This window comes from Anopheles coustani, chromosome X (genome assembly GCF_943734705.1).
Source record: "Anopheles coustani chromosome X, idAnoCousDA_361_x.2, whole genome shotgun sequence".
Taxonomy (NCBI): Eukaryota; Metazoa; Arthropoda; class Insecta; order Diptera; family Culicidae; genus Anopheles; species Anopheles coustani.
The window spans coordinates 4,391,066-4,414,081 of NC_071290.1; the positions used below are offsets into that span (position 1 = coordinate 4,391,066).

The 23,016-nt window shown below is 44.7% G+C and overlaps 1 protein-coding gene across 1 annotated transcript in view; it reads right to left on the minus strand.

Moving 5' to 3' along the window:
* Nucleotides 1-14,563: 14,563 nt before the first annotated feature.
* Nucleotides 14,564-23,016, minus strand: part of LOC131269668 (serine/threonine-protein kinase 32A) — a 47,026-nt gene continuing 38,573 nt past the window's right edge. The window contains exons 7-9 of the mRNA XM_058272151.1: nucleotides 17,926-18,051; nucleotides 16,311-16,492; nucleotides 14,564-16,021 (exon numbers count right to left, since the gene is read on the minus strand). Coding sequence (XP_058128134.1) covers nucleotides 15,404-16,021; nucleotides 16,311-16,492; nucleotides 17,926-18,051 — 926 coding nt within the window. The 3' untranslated portion in view covers nucleotides 14,564-15,403. The remainder of the gene's footprint in view (nucleotides 16,022-16,310; nucleotides 16,493-17,925; nucleotides 18,052-23,016) is intronic.

Here is a 23,016-nt window from a genome sequence, read left to right on the forward strand (position 1 = left end):
TTCCGCGGTCCGATATCCACGGCTCGTTCCAAGCCGGTTCGACGGTGGACCAACTTTTAACCATCATCTTAACAAGGCTTGTGCTAAATGGTCCCGTTTTGGTCCTGGCTCCCTCGGCAACCTCGCCTCGACCGAACCAGGAACCCACTTTCTACTGTGTTGGCTAATCAATTACCAAAGTCAATTAGCTCCCTTGAGGATCGGTTCGGGCTTAATCCAGTTGAATCCCACGAATGCAAGCTAGCTTCGGAGTTTTCCACTCTTCGAACGATTTGCCGATTTAAAAGCTGGTCCTTAAAGCAGACAGACTTCGAACTTCGACGAATGAATCCTACAATTCATCCATGGTTAATTGTCGGTCGGTTTTTATTCGCAAACGTTCTTAAACGAACATGGTTTCTAATTCCATTTTACGCATCGGCTTTTTTAGTACAAGCGTTTTTGACATATTTTTTTTCAGTTTTTTAGTTTTTAGAACACTTTCTACAATCTTAGTCTTAGCTTGACCTTTGAAAACCTTCGTTTAATAAATGCTATTAACAACACATTTTATCAAGAAAGATTGTACTAAAGAACTGTGCTAAAACGATTGACCTACGTGTTAAACCTAAGGTATTCGATAACCTAATATAAAGAAAGTATTTTTTATATTTGCTGAAGCTTTTATATAGCATTTTGATTTATTTACTGGACAATATCTTTTCAGAGCTACTATTATTCGGGCACTAACGATTAGATGTTACGATCTAATGTTGTCAGAGAAGTGACTTATTTGCTACGATTTCTGTTTAATTTTCTCCAATTCTGTCGCCATTTTCCCGTTGTTTTCCAACTGGGCCTGGATTGCCAAAGTTTTACTTTCTTTTGCTCCAAATTGTCGAAAAAAGGCGGAGGACACTTTTGACCTCTCCACTAGCGTGATGTGTCAGTGTCAGCTTCGATTTAGAACACCGATTTCATCGTTTCCCTTCTTTCGTTCACAGTCGAATCCAATTTCGTTCTTATCCACAAACGCGTCCCTTCGTTCGTTCCAGCTGAGATTTACACTTTCGTCCAACCGTCACTTTATGACAATTTCCATCTTCTTAGCAAAAGGGAATGAAACAGACGAGAGGAAACTGCCTGACCAGCCTGGGGGAGGTGGATAATGAGTGCCCTCGGGCCGGCCGGATGTTGTCGAGTTGTACCTTGGTTGGTGCCTTCCCAGCGGAAGTAACCTTTCCTTAAACTCAAAAAAAAAAAGAGGGAAGGGCAAATAATAGAAAAAAATAACAGAGAAAGGGAGAGGGACGAATATGCCAAATGAAGGAAAGAAAAACAGAGAGAAAAACCTTAAAAACTTGCTATATAGGCTTGATAAATGGCCAAAGTAATGGCTGTAATTCAATATTTCATTTTTGCGCGATCTCTCCATCATCGGGCCCCGTTCTGGGGGTAGCTTTTTTTACCTTTCGTATTACAGCGTTTGAACCATTCCTTCTTCTTCTTCTTCTTCTTCTCGCACTCTAACATGCCTCTTCCATTTTTCAATCTAATATGTAAGATGGTACGATTAGCCACCGTACGGTTCAAATCAGGTTCCAGAACGGAGCGATTACTGTGGAGGAGGAGCATGCAGGAGGTAGAGGGTGCGACAGAGGGAACGGAAAGGTCCCGGTTTTTCGGATGCCAGAGGGTCGCCGACGTCTGTGCTGGGAAGGGAAAATATGCTAATGCTACTCGAACAGGTATAGGGGAGGCTGGGGACAAGAAGCGAAGGTGGAACCATTTTGGACTTTAAATTTCAATAATTAGTTCAAATTAAATAATTATTAATGGGACTCGTTCTACCTCAGGTTCCCTTACAAAAGTCAGTTTTGACAACAGATTTGACAGATGTTGTGTGGTGTAATTTTTTGGCAAAAGACGAGTTGTTGATCTGTCAAAATTTGAGACACGTTGCTCCAATGACCTGCCTAACTGTTTTTCGGTTCAGCGTGGTGCATATTGCCTCGCCGTACCCTACTGTCCGGATTATCCGGGATCCGGCTTGAACGTTGGCCAGTAGACTAGGGGGCCTAGTTGTGTTAAATTTTTGCTCTACCTGCCCTATCATTTCTAATGATTGTCTTCCGACAATCGAGGCGACAGAGTTGGGAATTCGAAAAATGGAAGAGAGTGGCTTAGAGGAAAGGCAATGAAATGTCTTCTTTGCCATATGTTAAACGCGGTTGCCGACAATATAAAGGATTTTGGGAGGTTTCGGGAGGTTAAGACCAACCGATTTTAAGCCAAAGGTTACTTTCGTATGAAAAACGGAGTATTGTCACATACCGCAACCTTTGACTATAGGTAATACGATAAATACCGACCAGCATCATGTTAATGTTTACCTTAATCGATAAATTGGTTTCATAAGGCTGTTTTATAGATATAATCAAAAGAATCAGGTGCGATGTTCGTATTAAGTAATATAATCAGAATTACTCCCATGGATGGAGTCATATAGAGCGATTTAACAGGTAAATGTTGCACCATCTTGGAATTCCTGATATTCGAAACAATCATTCGTAAAGATTGTTTTACTTTCCTTCGATAAACATATAATCGACCAGTTGCTTCAAAACACGACCACTGGAGTCGTTTTACAACGTTGATACAGAAAGTGGGTCATGAAACGGGGACGAACTAGGAACAGGTAACGGGGTCTGCAAGCTGATGGTGTGTCATTTTTCATTTACTTCCGTGAGCGACAACATCGAAAGCCGTATTCTGTCGAACGTACGATCTTACCTTTTGAGGTGCGCGTTGGAGGCCACGTCCCACAGAGAAACGCTTTTTATGTATAGTTTTGGGTGTGAATGTTCAACAAGCGAAGTGCTGGGGCGGAGTGCTTGCAAGACAGTAATCGTTTTCTACTTAGATGTCACCTGTCTAATACTAATCGTTTCCATCGTGTTTGCTGCGCTGTCATTCTGTGGCGTCTCGGGAAACTTTACCTGGAACCTGGTCTTTCAGGTACTCGGAGTGTGGATAGAAATATTGTAAAGTGATGAACAAGAGGAAACTGTAAACAGTACTGGTTGTCACCGAGCAACTTGCACTTGTTGAAACATTGTCCTTCGCCGGAGTTGACATTATTATTTAGTTCTATTATCTGGTGTTCTGCATCGTAAGAGGCTACTTGATGTGAATGTCGCATATGCGAGTTGTTACGTAAGTATTTTAAGTTTTTCAAGCTTGACTTCCGACAGTCAAGAATGTTCTGGAGCTATTCTGGAGCGAATGCTATCGGTCTGCCTACGGTTCATGGTCCGGTGAAGGTCTCTACACGAGGCCGTTTTTTGTCACAGGGTGTGACCGGTTCTGGTTCGTGTGTCAGAACCACCGCTTCCGACCGGTGAGTTATGGTCCCATGTCAGCTGATTAAATTAATTACTTTCGATTACGAGCTCTCGTTCGCACGCCTCTAGCGCACCTCTGGCCTGGCAGAAGGTGTCCCTCCATATGCCCCGATCGATGCGCCGTAGTGCTCACTCGGGTCGAAACTTTACTGCCCCCTCGCACACACACACACACACTCACAAACACGCACTCATACTTAACAGGGGACGGTTTTATCGGGTTGGAATTCGGTGCAGCCAACTCCGGTCGAAGCTGTTCTAAAGCAACGAGGCCGGGTGAGGGGGTTTGATGTAAGGACTCTCGAACGCAAGTTCAGGCACCCAGCGTACAGTAAGGTAAGTTGAGGTATTATGCCCCCTTTAAGCATTAAAAGCAATCCCAAATTGTCACAAATATAATTCTCAATCATATATTCTCTATAACCAAAACAATAACATTAAAACTCTCAAGTTGTTATCATATCTGAGAATATTATAGAAGACTACATGATGCAACATATACCACGCTTAGTAACTATTTTATTTAAACTTTAAATTTCAGCTATATGAATGTTTTTCATATTGGTTTAAAAATTATGAATCTTATGCTTTTCAATAGTTGTTCAAACACCTTTTGAGATACTTGATGGATATCTGTTTGACTGCAATTTCTCATTTCAATGATGTCATACAAAATTTGTCAATTACCTCGCTTTCTCTGTCAAACTTGGACCCATGAAATGTTGATACAATGTTCATAAACAAAGTTCTATTGGTTTATCTATTTTTAAATTGCATAACTCTAATTTACATGCTTTTACCTCACCTTTGTATCATACCCTCATTCCCCTACTGCAACGAAACTGGGGATTGGTTAAGAGATTTAAGCTGCCCTCATGAAATGCATGCGTTCCGCTTTAATCGAAACCAGAAACTTCAAACGTCCGATACCGGGAAAAACTTTTCTCCGCTGGTTCAACTAATTGAGTGCAAGTGCCGATTACATCTCCGTTGGGTCGAAGAGTGAACGTCACGGACGCGGTTCCTCCAAATGCGTGTTGGAAGGATCTTAATAATAACAAACAGTAACACCAAAACCGTGTTGCTGCTCGCAAAACATTCAACTCTCGTTAGCTCCGGCCATCTTCTGAGGGCGGCTGGGAATAATTTGCATGGCGTGATGATTAAGATGGATAGCGCCGCTTAACTAGCACCACTTGAGTCTTAATGGGCGAGACCACAAATTACTGAAGTAATGCACTGGCAGTGGTGCTGCAACCAGCGCTATAAGCAAACCGCAACCACCCGAGCTGGTCCACTAATTGACTGACTCGGTTTGGCAGAGGGTCCCGTCTTCTTCGGCTCGTGATGAAGTCACCTTTTGTCAGCGGTTGCACTTTCAATTGCTTTCCACCCATTATGTGCAGGCGTTTGGCTCGCCAGTCGTCCGTTTTGGTCGTCCTTAACTCCCGCATGCATTTCCGTGAGGCTCTCAGAGGAGGAGGAGGAAAGGCAACGTCCGGCAGACCGCAGCTTTTCATCGTCGCTCCAGAGCCGGGCAAGTTCTTCTTCTGGCTATAAATGGCACCGGTCTCCGGTGCCCGGACTCACTCCTCACGAGCACTCGTAACCGTAGTCCCAACTCGATGTAAGTCCTTTTTTGATGAAAAGTGAAATTAATTGGCGATTTCGAGACTGACCAAATAGAACCGGTGCTGTACGGTCCTCCTTTTTTCCACATGACATGCTGCATGACTGCTGGCGACGGGCACATTTACCCCTATACAAGCATACTGACCGGTGGTACTCGGGCTCGGGGGGGGCGAGGATGAGGGATTGTTTTTACTTCTTCCCGGGACATACCCTTTTGTAACCCTCTGAAGACTTTGGACCTAAAAAAAAACGACCAGTGCCACTCAAGCGGCTCTCTCCAAAGCTATTCTGCGTGTTTCTGTGCAAGCTGCCGGCTGTAATTGCCCGCCATGTTCATGGTGTCCGGAGTGCCAGCCTTTGAAGCGGCAATAAAAACGAAACAGATGGTCATATCACATCTGCGTTTCGTACGGTCGGGGTTTTGGGGAGCCCCACGCCAGGCAAGTCGCTGGACGGGAGAAAAGGTCAACTGAAGAGAGACAGCCTCACTAGAACCAACTCGAAGGTCCAGTCCAGAAGTATATTTTGATGAATCCTTTTAGATATCCAATGACATGCTATTGGAAACTCCCAACCGCCAAAATCTGGGAGGAGGCAAACTTTAAAATTGAGCAATAACCACGTCTTCAGAAGATGGTGAACACAGGTTGAAGGTTGAATAGTTGCTTCACCTAAGATCGATAGTCATCGACAACTTACGGAAATACAGCCTTACGCTCTAATAGATCCTTTTTTATCATGCTTCAGTTTGTACTTCCAAGGTCGAATGACCGGACTCTAGTGTGGTTTATATTGGCGTGCGTGATTCTTGAGTGAGCTCCTTGTCAAGACCGGACGGACGGGCGGAATCCTGTCGACACGCTGACAATCTGTACTTTATTGCCCTAATCGCTTCCGGCCGCTGCAGAATGCCTTGTCTACGATGAGGTGATGTCTTCCCGCTATTCGAACTCCCTCTACCCCTTGCGTTTCTGCCTTCCATCGTTGGGCAGTAATTAGTGCAACTTTCTCCCCATTCGGTGAGTGACACGGAACACAGATAAACACTCGCACACTCCCACACACACACGGTCGCGGATAAAAGCATCCACTACAGCGTACGCTGTTCACGGGGCGGGTTTGGGATGGGAATTAATGGACCTGCCGCTTGACTACTCCTCGCAATCGGTTATATTGTACCTGGCCTCACCTGGGGACGTTGGGAGTTTGCAAAATTCGCATCCGCATCACGCCATGGGGCAACAGTCAACGCAACGTAATGGATTTACGTGGAGCTGGTTGCTAACGGTGGTTGGTGGAAGCTGCCCTTCCCGCCGCAGGATCGGGTATCCTCTGTCAAAGGGATGAAACATTGTAATGGAGCTCGCCGTTTCGTTTGCACCGCCCGTTTTGCAAAAAAAGAACGGTAAGTGGGACACCTGAGAAAAGGAACAACTGTCTGGCTTTGGGACTCCATTTGAGAGTGCTTAGAATAGCTAGTCATGCATTTCGCTTTTCACATCTTCTTCATGCTTCTTTCCTACGAAGCGTGGGCAAACAATCGGTCACCAAGCGCCGCAACGTTGTTCGAAAACAAGCAAAAAGTAATAAATTTGGATTGTTCATTTAGTTTCAGCAGGTTTTGTTTGATTGAGCATTTTGCAGTTCTTATGACAGTTTTCGAATCAACTCTCCAAGTACTATTACTTCTTTTCAACACTGTATTGTTTTCTTCATCAAATCAATTTAATATTATGAATCCATCGTCGAGCACCTTTCATCAAAATTAAAAATCTTTGATTACATAAGGTTTACGAATCTTGTGGCGTAATTTTCGGGTTATAAATAAATTTTCGGGACCCATTAGAGCAGGCGTTGACATACATAGTAAAGTTACATTAAAAGTAGTGCAAGATAAAATAAAAGAAATTTAATTATTGAACTTTTTAAAACATTTTCATACTTCTTTTTGTTGTATTTTGATCTTTTTTAGGTTAACAAATACATTTTGGTTCGTTGTACCGTTCATTAATTTCCTTAATTGTACTTGACATTAATTCTCTACTCAAATTGTTTGAAAGTGTTTTGGTTTTAATTCCCTGCTCCAATTAGTTTTAGGGTGATTAGTTTAAAGCTAATTTTTCAACCATTTTTGTATTTTTATACTTTTTAATTGTACCACGAGCAGTGAAACTTATGTAACTATGCACCTTTTGACCATAAGTTTTTTTATTTATATAATAATAAAAATGATTATGTGATGCCAGCCGAACTGTCAAACTGCAGTAGACATTTAATCTTCGCTTTTGTTTTCCCCGAATAGTTTGACAGCCGATGGCATTTGTTGGACAAGAAAGTTGATTTGTAAAACGCTGTAAGGCATCTTAGCGGTGAACTATCCGCGATGCAGTGAATGCAGAGAAGGCTCCAGGGAGTCGGATTCTTCGAAATGCCAACCCAGGATCCCAAGCCTTGCCAAAGTAGGGTTGGGCGAAAGTTTTCCCACATTTCATGCCATCGTTCTGGTGAGACGAAGTGGACGAGGTGAGTTCGAGCACCTCGGAGGAAGGCAAGTTTATAAGCTACCGTTCCCAGGCTCAAGGATCAATCAGCTTAGTTTTTCCCCCGTCCGGAAGCCAACCAGTGTGAGGTCTCGGGTGAGTTGACGTCCCTCCCTTTCCCAACCTTTCCAAGTAAATAGATTTGATCTGCAAACCATCGCCATCGGGTGTTCGGTCTCGTTCGGGTGGGTGGTTCTGATTGATTTCTTTCCGATCCCCCCCAAACACGCACACACACACACACTGGGCCAACTTCCTGTCCGCCGACTAGTTGCTGCGTGTGTTACGTTTGATTTCCGATTTAATCAAATGCTGCGTGCGCTAATCTCCGATGATTGGCAATTAAGCTCGCTGCCGGTTTTGCGTTCGTTACTTCGGGCCGGCGCCATTTACATCGTTATCCGTTGTTCTTTTGCGGCCCGCGGGTGCAGCAAATTGATAGGAAAACCACAATCGAATGGCACGTGCAGGTTTGTTTTTGGTTTTTTGACGTTTCGCTTATTAGCCGGCGCCGGTAGGTTTAATGAAATTGTCTTCCACGATCCGTCCACGAGCAAATCAAGCCAACGCACGCCTGTCTCTTGTGTATGCGCTTTTGCTGACAAACAAGGGACAGCTCATTAGCGATTAGCCGCCGGCCATCATCGACATACGATCCGGGCAGCTCGTGGAATGAAAAATAAAATCCCCACCGAAACATTTCCGCCCACACGCCCCAAACAGCAACAGGTGAAAGGCGACGCGTTTCCCAACTTCGCTAATGATTTCACTCCAACCTCGTTCGGGAACTTCCGAAGGGGAAGTGTGGCAAGTCAACATTCGCCCGGAGCATGCTGGGTCATCAATGTTTAGACGAATGTAATTATGTGTTGCTGAGGGAAAATCATTGCCCGAGGTTATTTATTTGATTCCACTTGCTACTGACATGCAACAGAACAAACACGCTGCCATCTTTTGATATAAAGTTAGTTACTTTACTTCATTGGTGTACCAGTTTATGCCTAACCAGCTTGAATCGTGTTGTCGAGTGAGTTTTTCTATTTTAACCCACTTCTGATTGCGAAAACGCATCTTTTATCTCTACCACATTTGTTTTATTGCCATAACACATCAATGTTCATCACCTTAAACAAAGTTTTATCAAGTTTTATCTCTTTGTCGGCTATTTTCTATTCAGCGTTCAATTCTCTCCCTATGTGAAATGGGATTAGTTAGCTTGAATGTAAACTGGGAGTTTATTACTTTCGATAAGGTTTACATAACACTTCGCTAACATTGTAATACGATGGAACCAACAAAGTAAAGGTTAATAATGAACGACGATAAGTGAAAATACAAGAAACACAAAATTAACACGAAAAATGTGAAACAATACATGATAATAGATACAATTTTATTTCAAAGTGCGAATTGATTAATTTCAATGAATGTGGGAGACAATAAAAGATGTGTAAGAGGTAAAAACAGAGGCGTAAGAGACATCAAATGATGTGCTGGATCAAAAGGAGGTGCCTTACGCCAAACAAGAATAATGGCAACCTTCAAAAGAAGGGTAACAGCAAATTTCATTTGTATTCTTCCACAATAAAACGCTAGAAAACAATCAACGCCTGTTCAATATGTCTGACAACTATCGAAAAACATGATACAAAAGCAAAACAATGAATTTTTGAGGGATTAACAAATTAATTTCAACGCAACGATTCCTTGGTGAAGCTGTGAAAAGTCAAAAGTTGCTGAACAAGGTAATAATCAAACAACCCGGGATGTTAAAAGTAAAGGAGAGTTGAGCTAATAAAGCATTTGATGTTGAAGGTCAGAAAGTGTTTGACAGTAGACGATAACTGAAAGCTACAATCTTTTAAATTGACTTTTGGGGACGAAAATTGAAGGAATGTTTGAAAAAATGGAAAACTGCTTTCCTGTTTTCGAGATAAAATTCACCGGAAGCGGCTGTTAGTCGACTGATGGTAAATAAAATCATCCAAACGATCTCACCTTCTGCAGCAGTCATTCCATTCTTTGCTCGCCCGACGAAAACGAACCGGTTCTACGGTTCTGAGGACGTCGTTCCTAACGCCATAGGCGGAATGAACTGCACGGAGTTCATTTTTTATTCGCGCGCTAGCTCTACTACACACGTCTAACAAGTTGTCACTCAACTGTCAACTGTCCAACGAATCCATTCTTTACGGCGCTGTATGTAACTACCGCTAAATTTCCGCCATCATTGATGCTGCGGTGCGGAGTTCGGCATATGGCAGGTTAGAAGTGGTCGCTGCCCTTCCGACGAGCTGCTTCCGGGGGCTTCCGTTCAAGATGAGAATGATGATTAAAAGACGACCCCCCCCACGTCGCACCACGACCCCCTGGTGCGCCGTACGAGCTATTCATCGCGCGTTCAGGTCATTGAGGGTGTCTTACGGTGGGAAGCAGTATTAGACCCCGACAGGTTCAAAGCGCCCAAAGCAGGCATGTATGCTCTACGGCCAGGTGCTGTGCCGAAGCATCAAAGCGCATGCAATGAAGCGCAATGTAAGGAGGCAAGCCATTTGGGGCTGCAACCGGCGTTGTGGGTGATTAAAAACGAACGGACAAAGACAAAACCTCGATAACGAAGGCTTCCACACACCGACAGGGTTCCATCACCCGATGGTGTCGGTGTCCATCGATCGCCCTTTCAACGCGACTCCTCCTTCGGCTCTCAGCGTCAAAGGTCCTTTTTGTATTTCTGCCTATTGCATCCTTCTTTTGCGTCTTAACCTCGATGCATAATTGCATCGGATTGAAGTTTTTGATGAAAAGATCCAAAGACTAACGGTCTGAAGGTATCAAAGGGCTGCAAACAGCAGATGATTAGTGCCTTAGGTAGCTACAACCCATCGGGTGCTCTTTGTAAAAAATAAGCTCAACTTTGCCGAAACCTGAAAAGTGTTACGAACTCAATGCGACCAATTACAACCTCTTAGTAAAGTTATAAAATATATTTTAAAAACTTGCTTGAACCAGAAAATTGATTACACAACAGTAAAACAGTCACGCAACTAATAAACTGTCCTTTAGGTTTAATATGATTTTAAGTAATCAAGTTATATTCACACTTTACGGTTCATAAAGAGGAGAAAAAAGTTGACAGAACAGATTTTACGAAGAAATATTGGAAGAAACATTCTTGAGAAGTGCAAATGACTATGGTAGAATTTAAAACAAACATTTAAATCGATAAGTTTTGATCAGTTAAAACGAAGAAAAGTAATTTTTTAGTTAACAGAAATCTTTTAGAGACAAAAAGTGAGAGAAGCATAAACAATCACCAGATATGAATCAACAGTGCGAGCAGTTTTTGAACTTTTATATGGCTCTTCGAAACCCTTAAAAGTTTTTTCTGTTTCTAAACGAAAAAAAAAACATACATAATAAATGAACTGTACTACTTTTGATGCCTGGAAAAATATCAATGAATTGACAACGTAAACCCTTTTTAGAAGTAATCCAAACCATTAGAACCAAAAAGCTACTAAGACCACGTTTTTGATGTAAAAATGGATGAAATCGCAAATGGATGGCAGTAGTTTTCAAGCAATTTTATTGAAATGAATTATTAAAGACAAAAATGTTGAACGTTAGAAAAGTACAAACATACGCTTAACAATTCAACCACTCGAAAAAGTATTTTTCAAAAGTTTAAAGTAAGTTGATTTGATATAATATCGTAGGCAACTTGTAACTGGTGTAACGAAATGCTTTAGTAACATAAAGTAACGGTTTAGTAACATAATATAACGCGTTAGTAACAAAATGTAGCGCAAGTGTACGTTGCTCCCTTGTTAATCTCTGCTGCTATACTTCCGGAACGTAAACAACAAGGCAGACATTTTTAAATGCACTGGAGTGTGGAACTTTCGCACCGACAATGGCAAACTTTGGCCGCGTTTCACAAAGGCCTTGGCCTGACTATTACTTCTCGCCAATTAGTTCAACCAAATTGAATTAGGTGGTTCGAAAGTGAAGTGTGCATTGGACCCTCTTCGCGGCAGTCTGCATTGGGACCGTAAAGGTCCTTGAGCCGTTCGATGTCAAGGATGCTTCCGGGCTGTGATTAAGAGACTCCCTTCGTTCCTTTCCTTCGGATCCCCCGTGCTTTCCGGTGCGCTCACCGATTCGTGGTATTTCGAAGGGAATGATTGCAAATTTACTTCCGCACAATTAATGTGCGATATTGCAGTGCTGCACTTGCATTCTGCAACCCGCGCGCGCGGTTGTGTTGGTTGCATTTTTGCGTGCTGGGAAAAAAGTCGATCCTTGCATTTTACGCTTTCCCGAGAGGCATCGAGAGAACGGTGTGAGAAAGGGCGAGAGAGATAGAAAGAAGAAGGGAAGAAACAGAAGAAAAGCTACAGGCTGAAGAGCCCTCCGACAAGGATGAGATCGTTGAAAATGTTCGACATCGGCAACTTCAGCCACCACTTCATTAGTATGTCTTCCACCGCACCCTCTCCATCATTCCCCTCCTCCTCTCTCCCCTGCCCCCTCCTTACTCCTCTGAAGAAAGAATTTCAATTTGTCACTCCCGGCCACCCTGTTCCCCGTCGGTTTGGAGAAAGTTCTAGTGCGACGGATGTTGACATCCTTCGGCTTCTATGTTGATTCATCCCCCGAAAAAACTTCACCCGCAAGGACATCCCTGCCTCTGGCCGATTTTTTCCACCAGGAAGCCTTTAAAACTAAATTAAGGCATAAAGAACATGTTGGAGTTGAAGTAAATCAAGTGTTGCAGTGCATCCCATACCTATCTGCAGCAGTGCTCGAACGCAGAACGTCAACTGCGATGGTTATAATTTTAATACTCATCTGTTATTAGTTGCAAAAAGTTATTAAGCCACAACTCTTGAGAATTCCTCCACCGTCTGGAATGTCAGTACGAAATCAGCAGTTGACAATCATCGGTTAGACGTCTCAATAGGTTCATCTACAGTTTTTCGGTATTGAAACCTTCATGTCAAATCTAGCAACTCTCTGATTCGTTTCATTCATACGAGTGTCCAAAATAAAGAAAAGGTACCTAAACTCTTGAAGATAACCTTACAGCGTCGCTTGTTGTGATGGGGTTTTTGGAGGTTCTTGTATAACGAAAGTTTTTGGAAGACACACCTTAGAACCCAACCACGTTTAGTTCGGGCTACTTCTCAATACTAAAAATACCAACAGGTATTAGCCAACCCTGGGAATACTATTTCCAAAACTTGCTCTGTTACCTCGTCGATGTCGAAATGTCGTAGCCAGCTTACGAAGGAAGCAGAGTGGATGAAGTGTCGTGTGGAAAAGGGCTCCATTTTAGGAACACAAAAACAAAACCGATCCGTTTTCCTGAGCCGACCGGGTTCTAGACTAACGACGAGCGGCACCGACCGTAAGCAAAGTAAACAATCCTGCTGTAACTCTTATCACATTTTCACTGCCCTGTCATTCGCTGGCTCTTCTTCTCGGTTTCTCTTTTTCTCTTTGTTTCGCCAGATCTTCTTTTTTAAATCGTTCTTTTACCCTCGCGAATGGGCTCCGAACATCCGTACTTGCTCGTATTCCGCTCCGTAGTCGACTCGACTCCTATCGATGTCGATGTTCAGTCCCCCGAAACGGGGTGATGAACGTCCAACGTCGGTCCAGAAGCAAACTAATCGGAGATATAGAGACGCCAAGCACCCAAATATTGCTCCGACCGGCCTTCGCGGTGTGGCGCCTTCGGGAAGGGGAGGGCTTTTTTAATCATCTCGATCATCGAACCGAGCTCGAACGGAAGGGCAAGGACGAGCGGCGTAGACGTAAGGGTTTGCGCTCGTTTGTTGGTTTTATTACCATTTTCTTCCCGGAAGTCTTGCGGCGGTTCGGTAGTTTCGGTTTCCCGGGTTTGGGTGGAAGTGGGATCTGAGTAAGCGGTCCAGCGGAGATAGGTAAACACCGATAGCCGTCTAGTTTACCCGGGGTTCCGGAACCACCGCCCGATTCGTTACGTAATGGCCGTTTTGCTTCCTCGATATTTCGAGGAACGTCCACTCATTCCCGGCTTAAGCATCGTATTAAATCGGAAAAAAAGGTCGCATGGTTCAGGTTCTTAATCGAAGCCTCATTCGCTCGCAGACGGACAAACAAGCGGGTACCTATACGTGCGAGACGAGGCGCCTGCAGGTCGCGAGCGATCCAGGATGGGTTGGAACGTGGGGGAACCCGAATGGATTAGAATCCCAGCCTTCGACCGAAGTAGTCAACCCTATCCCCTTCTTCCAAGGTTTGCTTGGTTTCGGGGGACTAAAAATATCTGCAACGGTAACGTGAGACCTTTTAAAGCCAACAGCAATCAATGTCTGTACGGTTTAGGTCAAAGTCTGAAAAGGTATTTCATTGGAACTGTCAGACAAAATAAACTCACAGGTCCAGCTGGTTCAAAACGAAGGAACGATGTCCAATCCTGCCGCACGAAAGCAATATCTCGCAGAATGATACTAACTGCAGCGTCTCTATGGAAATTGCAGTATTGAATTCCAGTAAAGCACTCTACACCAACTGACAGTTTACTAGTAAAATAGGCGTATCACGACGATACCTGAAGTATTTTGAAAGAGTAGACAGATGGTTTGTCTATACACTAGTATTCAAGGTTATTTCGGTGAAATTGGCACTAAAAGATATTGAGAACCTACAGAATTCTTCACTTCTACTTATTACGGCTTTCGTGTTGAGTAACAGGTTCCACGTCATCGCTTTTTCCTTCACTCAAACAGTTGATCCCAATACCTTAACAAAGCCTATACGGCACAGTTCGAATGTCAAATATTTCGTGAAGTACTTACCAAAAGCGTATCGAACCCTACCTCCTTCAACCCTTCGGATGTAAATTCTACAATGGGATGTAATAACTACGAACCACCTAGCGCTAGTACGTTGATAAATAAGTGTTGTTTTTATTTCACAGCGTTTCACAGACTAACACACATCGGTCGTCAACCTCTCTCCGGATTAGCCATTAGCCGAAGACCAGACGGTCCAGGTGCAGATGAGTGCTTGGGCACCTGCTGGGCTGTTGCCTCGCCTCACGTAGGATGTATGTGTGCGTGTGTGTGTGTTGTTTACCATCTCAAAATCGGCCAGGATTTCTTCCCGAAGGCCGGAGAATACTGCGACAAAAAAGCAGTGATGTGGTTGGTGTTTGGAGAAGGGGGGAGGGATATATTTAGCTATAGGTTAAGGTTTTCGGGTATCCTCCGCGGTGCCCAATTGACTAGCGATGATGTCGCCCACTGCCAGTTCCCGCCCTAGTCTCTCTCTCTGTTCTTTGGGGTATATATCTAGACAAGGAATGCATGTCGCTAATAGACAAACGTGTGTGTGTGTGTGTGTGTTCGGAGTTGATACAAAACGGTAAGTTACAGTCACAAGCTCTTCACGGTTGCCTCTGCGGGCGTTAACATCGAGCCACGGTCACCTGGCCGCGACATCTTTTGACATCTATGTTGTGTTCTCACAATGGTGTGGTAAGTTCCAAAACCTGCCACACTTCCCGCAGTGTTAGGGAGACTGGCGTGGTCGGCATGGTGCAGGATGGCTAGCTCCGACTCCAGACCGCGTGTATACGATAAATGCTATAGCTTAAACATCGATGTGGTTGGTTGTGCCGTGCAGCAGTCCCTCTCGCGATCGAACTGCTCTCCAGTCAGTCTAGTTCGTCTAATCCGAGGCGTTCGTACGACGGTATCACAGGCCGGGGTAGGGGGTGTGTAGGTGGGAACGCGCACGGCTTCGTCCGGCGGCTCAGGCGATGCGACAGGACTCGGCCCCCGACCTCGGCAGGTGCTGCTAGATGCTGCTCTTCGGCGACGGCGTGCGATCGATGTACTCGATGTCCGGTTGTCCGGAGCGTGCTGGAACTGGCACGGGACCGGACCCACCGCCGCCACCGAGTGGTTCCGCGGATCGGGACGTCGTCGGGCCACTCGTGAGTGCCGTCGCGCTCGACTCCGCCCGCTCACTGATGGGCGTGAGACGGTGGACGGAGCCGGAGCCGGACGATTCCGGGCACGAGACGTGCGAGTTAGCCATCGCCTGGTCGAGCTCCTGCTGCCACTCGGACTCCTTCGCCTCCATCGCCTTCCGCTTGAGCTCCTTGTAGCGATTGTAGACGAGGAACTCCTTCAGCAGCTGGCTGTCGAGCTGGCTGTGCAGCTGGTCGTTGTTCTCCTTGTGGATGGAGCGCTGCTTCGCCAGGCGCTTCTTCTTCTTGTGCAGTGGCTTCGTCTCGACGATCATCTCCTCCAGCTCGAGGCTCGGATCGCAGTTGAGATGGTCTTTCGAAGGCTTGAACGGTGGGTTGGTGCGCTTGGCGAGTACGCGCTCGAAGTCAGTCCCGCGCAGCAGCTTCGTCTGCTGCAGCTCCTTTAGCGTGCTGATCCGCGCACCTGGATGCACGTTTAGCAGCTGTAATATCAAACAAACAGCTCCGAGTTATTCCCCAAGTCCTTCGCACCTACCATTCAAAAGGAACTAATGCAATTAAGCGAATCTACCGTGTGAAACGGACGTCAATATACAGGCTAGACTAGAAGAGAATGAAATATGGAATCGAAATTCTACAAACGTGTCCTTGCATAGTTGTTACAGCCTTCAATGGGCATCGCTTGTGGAAATTTGACACCAACTTCCGCCGTCTAGACATGGCACGGTACGGATGCATTGGAGACGTGTCACCCTGCTCTGGTCACCTTACCTTGGTCAACATGTTGACGAACTGGTCGCCCCAGTGTCGGGGAAAGTGAGGCGGTGTGTTGAGAATGTTCTTCACCTCCGCCAGTGGCGTTGCCGAGTGCACGATGAACGGACGAGCGCCGCAGCGTAGCTCGTAGGCGACGACACCTAGACTCCACCAGTCCACCGGGTAGCTGTAGCCGGCTGTAATGAGTAGAGGTAGCGAGAGGAGAGCTGTAGAAACCGATCTCATCGCTATCTGATAGGCTAACGTTGTCCAACACTGAGCTAGGTCCTTTCCTCGATTTGAAGAACAGCATTGACTATCTGAAGCCGCATCCAAATCCGAACGAAAACTGTACTATACTCCTTATGCTCTGCATGATTCCGGACTGAATCCAGAATGTTCCGATATAATTCACAAACGTAGAATCAAACCTACCAATCGAAACATACATCGTTATCGGTTTGTTTTTGCACTACCTACATTCCTGGAGAATCATGAATCTTGGCTGAATCACTCGGAGTTGATCCGGATTCACCTATTTTGTCCAACACTTTCTTATACGCGAGTGAACCTGCACAAATGTTGATAGCGTAGCGAAGTGTTACATCGACTAAGCTTTTCCTCATCGTATTGGTGGCTCAGCAAAGTCTGCTAGAGTGGATGAGTCATTAAACCCACTTGCTCTGGTAGCTCACTAAAATCTGCTAGCTGCTCTGTTGGTCTACAAAACTCATTAGGAGTTTTTGACCGATAGTTCTATATAGAACCTATTTAGGGATCGTAGGTTGGTGAGCCATCAGCATTTTACCGAGCTAGAACGAGGCAACACTTGACTGAGCTGGATCACTTTACTTCTAAGCTCACTGAGAAGAGCTACTTCATACATCACTAGCTACACCTTTGTACAGCAGAATATCTACGTAAAGTATTTGTAGTAAATTCGTAATTATTTTTGGAGATACATTATTTTTCTCGATGCTAAAAATGTACCATTTGGATTTGGTTGAGAATCTCTGATCTGCTCCGGATGTGTATAAAGAGCGTTTCGCTAACATATCAATTTGCTGACTTGCTGCAGTTGCAGTTTGTCTCGGTGGAAGAAAGAGGCGGAGAGTAGATAATGCAAAAAGGGCTGGGAAAGCAGTAGAAGAAGGAGAAGAGGAAATAGGGAAATAGATTCAGAGATTCGTTCGACCGTTCCGGTGCGGGAGCGGTTCGTGGAGTTCCACTTTAATGATGTGGAATAATTTAATGGTTTATTGGTTCACACACTTCCGTTCGACCTAGCCCTCGACATTGCCCCCCCCCCCCCTCCCCCTTCCTCCTCCTTTCACCCGCCACCTGGCGAACCAGTTTCACCGAACAGACAACTTTTCGTGGGCGTGAGAGGTGCGAGGGAAGTATGCGGCGATGGCGAGAGGGTTGCTGTTGATATTTATAACGATCCTTTATTTTGTACGTATTTCCTCCCGGCCCGTTTGTTTGCGCTTACGTCCGAGGTCCGGGGCTTTTCACCATCGGGGTGAAAAAAGGGTTCTGGTGAGTTGTGTTGAGGGTAGGTTGTGGGAGGGGGGGCTATTATTAATTGCAGAAAATTATGACCACCACCAAGGGCGGGCCGAGTCCTTACCCACTTCCTCTAAGGCACACATAAATACTTCCGGGGCCATGTACGGCTTGGTGCCGGACATGCTGCAGGCGAGCCCGTCCGGGGGCAGGCGGGTGGCGATGTTGAAATCTGTCAGATGCGCGTGCCCTAGCGAGGAGAGAAACGAAAGAAACGAGAGAAAGCTTTGAAACGTTAACTCCACAATAAATAGCTAAAACGAGGTGAAGAGGAAAAAAAGGGAAACAACCTTAGACCTTTGTCCACCGCAACCGGACACAGTGCAAACCGGGTCTACCACAAAGCCGACCGCTAGGAGCCCGGCGTCGTGCAGAGCACATTAATTAGACAACGAAAGCCGTCACCCACTCCATTGCAGCTGTCGAGGCATCCACCCCTAAACACTTGTGTCCTACACTTTTCCCACCGTACACCGGGCCGGGTCTTTTCGGAACCCAAGGAAAATGGGGAAAGGAAATGAACGAAAAAAAACAGCCCGCCTCGTATCCAGCGCAATGCCTTTTACGCCTGATGACACAGAGATAACAATCGGAAGCGATCGATGGACGAAGAATGGGTTTCCGGTTCCGATCGCTCGTCAATTGTCAAAAGCTACATCGCACACCGTAAACACTTCAGCACCGGACACGTCGTCGAACGCGGAAGGGGAAGGAATTGTGTTCGGTTTCATGCTTGGTCTGAGTCCTTCGTTTTTGGAGTGTGTCATTATGCATCTGCCATTACCGTGTGCGATTGAAGTAAGCTGTTGCAATTGCTGCACGACTCCTACCCCAGCCTTATCTTACGTCATTCCGGTCGGGATCAATTTTGCTAATTTGCGTGCTGACTCATCCCCGTCCGTGCTCGATAATCCGCTTCGTGCATTCGAAGGAAAACATTTGGCATCGTGACGAAACGGTGCAAAGTAATCAATGGCGTACGACACTGGACGGGAGGAATACACTGCGTTCCAAAATTATAACTTCACCTAGTTTTTTTCTGTGCAGAGCTTACCCCGAGGATAGGATGTTTTTCAAAAAATATATAACTATTATATTTGTTAGTATTCCATGAATACTTTTCATTAATATTTTTTGGAGAAAAGGGAACAGTGATGTCCCAAAATGATAACCTCACTTAGGGTTTTGATTAACTAATCAACGGAAATAGCATAAAGTCATGATTTAGTAATCAGTGAGTCCTCAATTACGATATATTACTTGGAAAATTCTTGGCTAAACCTCCCCAACTAACATTTCCCAAACATTTTCTAGTGGATTAAGGTCTAAGACATTTTCTTGATAGCTGATCGTGCAAGGTAAGTTTTTGTTCTTTTGCTTACGTGCACGGCAGCATTATATTGCTGAAAAATGAGCTGTTGAGTGTAGTATGAACCACTAAACATAAGTTATTACTTTATAACCAAGACAATACTGTAAGCTAACAACTTCACTTTTCACTTCACTTTATATTCGACTTGTCATTAAAGTGATAAGGATCAATTCGACCTTTTGTTTCGTTCCGTGAGTTGTTTTCCAAGGCCCATGTTCAAATTAAGTGACAAATTAAAGGAAAAGAACTTAGTTACAACTTTTGCCAACTGATGACGTAGCTAGGAACTGGTTTTCTTAGTCAATTTGTATGATCTTTGAAATGGTCTTAATGATATTATGAATTATTTTTCTGAACAACCCAACTTGAAACATGTTTGTATTCTGCTAAGAAATATGTTTTTGTTGGTTATTTTTCCTTGCGATCATTTAGCATATGAATGAAAAAAGTACGTGAGGCTATCATTTTGGGACGCAGTGTGTATGAAAACTCAAATGGCACGTAGAACGGTGGGGAAAGCGACGGACCAACGCAATATGTCCGGGTCCAGACATAGTTGCGCCAATGTAAACCCGCCTCTCGGTCAGCTGTCGTGCTCGGTGGTATTTAAAATTTGTCTGCAGCCCTTCGCCAAGCTCCCACTCTGTCTCGCCACTGTCGGGGTCTTTTTTTTTTCCTCCACGGCCTCCAAGCAGTCATCAGTACGGCGCCAGCTGCCAGCACACAATCTGTGAAATTCCACTGAAATCTATTACCCCCCTCCTCCCACGGTTTCTTCGTCAGTCCACCCGCTTCCGAAACCTGGGAAACATCTGTCAATGTTTCAGTGCACATTGGGCAACCGCTGGGCCAAAAGTGTAAATAAAAACTGACGGATAGAGTCGAAAAAGTTGACAGATCATGTCGCCGAAAAAGTTTACAGACAAAAAATATAATATCAATATAAATTTTTTATTTCATATTCTATTATGAATAAATTAACAAATAATTAAATAAATAAATTGCTGTCCGATATTGCCTATTCCAGGATTCTGTTTTGCTGCCTGGCGGTGAAGTTTGATAGCAACGCGTTAGGCCAGCGGCACTCACCTCAGCGCCCACCGTGCGCCCTCGTTCCCAAAACGCTACCGATGCATGCAAAACGAAACACTTTGAATTCTTTCTGCGGCGTTTATTTCCTAATTTTATGGCTCCCAGCGGAGTTGCACATTACGGTCCGACCGGAACGATACTTTCGTGTTGTGTATGCGAGGGGGCAAGGGGGGGGGGGGGGGGGGGGGGGAACAGGGGCAGGAGTAATAACGAATAGGGGAAACAATTCTCTCGGCGTTTTTAAAGCGAAGCGGTGTGAAGGGCAGCCAAACCAAAAACCGAGAAACAAACGGCGGGCAACCAACGGATTAAGGTGAATCTTTCCTCGTAAAGGAGGGGTGTATCGGAGCCGTATCCTTGATCGGCTGTTTCCACCCATTAGCCTTCGTATCCTTCCGCCATCATCAAATAAACACACACACACATACATGCGTATCCAAATACAACGAAGGCCGTTTTATCGCTTGGTGGCTATCAAAAATTTCCCGCCCGAAAATGGAAATCGCAATCGTGGGCCGCTGTTTTGAGCGAGCCGTTCCCGGAAGTGTGTCCCCCTTATGTATGTATGTCGTCGCTGCGGGACGGCAGGGTTGGGGCCGTGTTGGGGGTATAATAAAAGAAAAATATTTCCTTTATTACTGCCATTTCCCAGCGCGTCCTACTCCCGCGTTCGGCCAATTGAAACCGGAAGTGTGGGTTACGGCAGTGACGCGTACGTGATCGCGCCCTTGACATGAAGGATAATGCCCCCCCCCCCCCCCCCCCCCCCTCCTCCCATGACGGGCAGAACGTGTTTTGATTGCACAAGTCGCGTCCCCCGGGAAAGGATGGAGGTTTCCAGCGCGATCGGAAGAATGCGTCGTCGATGCGCCGAACTGTCAAAACGAGATCCAACGATATAGCGATACGGAACACACACCCACACTCGTAACATAAAAAGCAATTTGTTCTTTCTTCTCTGCTGTGCGTCGCCATGTCCGGAATGGTTGCGAATGGGAATGTATGTTAATGAGGGTTTGGCAAAAAATGACAACCGTGTTTTGCGGACGCTGTTATCAGTTCGTGAGCATCTTGTCGCCAGTTGAGTTTTGACGGAGGTGATTAGACTTTTTAAGAAACGTTGCAATGAAGCGGGGGAGGAACAATGGGGAAAAGGCGGACATTAGTAGATGAATAGTATGATAATTTTAGTTACGTTTCCTTGTAGTAGACAAGATAACTAAGATCGATCAAAATGTCAAAGTAAAAAAAGTGAAAAAAAATGTCCCGTACAAGCTAAAGTTTTGTTTGTTTTTTTGATTGCTTGATATTAATCGTTTCAAGGGTAATAAAATCTTCTACTAAGCGTTCCTGGTCCTTATGAATAAAACATTTAAGAAATGAAACTTTTAACATATAACAAAGCTAATTGAAAACAAACAGAAACTAAACAGATAAGTGTAAAAGAGTTTTATAGTTTTGTTCTTCTCAGTGTGTTTATAGTTATTTTGGCGGACAGGAACTATGGTAGCCATCAAGAGCCAAGAAATTGTTTATCTCTTTGGTTTGAGTCAAGGCCAAGTAGAACACAGAAGTCCATGAAGGATGTTTGCAAACCTCAGAAGCGCCCCAGAATAGACTAAACTAAGCAAAAACAGTTCAGAAGAAGTGTTCTGAACACGAACATAACATAGAACAACACATAATAAACGAGGACTTTTTCAGTTTTAAAACAACTGAAAAGCTACCCAATCAAAAAGTAAAACCATAAATTATCTGTGAAGTTTTTCCACAGCAAAAGATAGTCTTGGACAAAGATATTCTTTTAAAGTAATTGACAGCTTCTTTTGAAATAAAGCAAATAATAACCCTTTCAATAATAAAAATCGAATAATAAATCGGCACAACAACAACTACAGGGTGTTACGTTTTCAACGCGCCGCAAGGTATGCAACTGTCAGCGCAGGCTTTTGGGAATTTTATTTAACGCTGAAAATACCTTTCACTTCCTTCCGCCACGATGCGTTACAAGCAATCTTTTCTTACGTTTCCTTCACAAGAAATAATAATCAAACTTCGTATGGCCACCGGGACGATTTGTTTTTTTTTTGGGGAACGATCCGGAATGTTCCCAAAAAATCATTTCCCGTGGGGAAACAAATTTCAAAAATATTTCTCATTGCCAATCCTGAAGGCACACACATACTTACACACAAACACACGGTGGAAAGTGACGAGAGCCATACCGCTTTGAATGGAAAACCCATCAAAAAGCACCCTTATGCGTGTGTGTTTGTGTGTGTGCGAATATGTTTTTGACGGCTTAGAAGAAATCGTGCTTGAACAAATCACATACTTACGGCTCACACACACATAAACACACATACGATGCAAACGAAAGGGATGCTGCCATCAGTAAGAGATGGCTTTTTTTTCGTTTTTGTTGTGAACAGAAACGAAACCGGACCGACGAGCTGGCGTGAAGGAGCCGTCCAATAATACTGGGTTCGTGTTCGATTGGATCCAATTTTCCAATCAATTGACGTCCGTCGTTTCAAGCTTACACGCACCCTTATTCTTTCTCTCTCTCTCTCTCTCTCTCTCGTCTTCTCTCCGGTTCCGGGGGTTTTGAAGTGACTCCCACCCGAGCGTTGCCGTTTTCCACCAGGCAAGGATTGTGATTTGCGACGATGACTATGAAAACACTTGAGA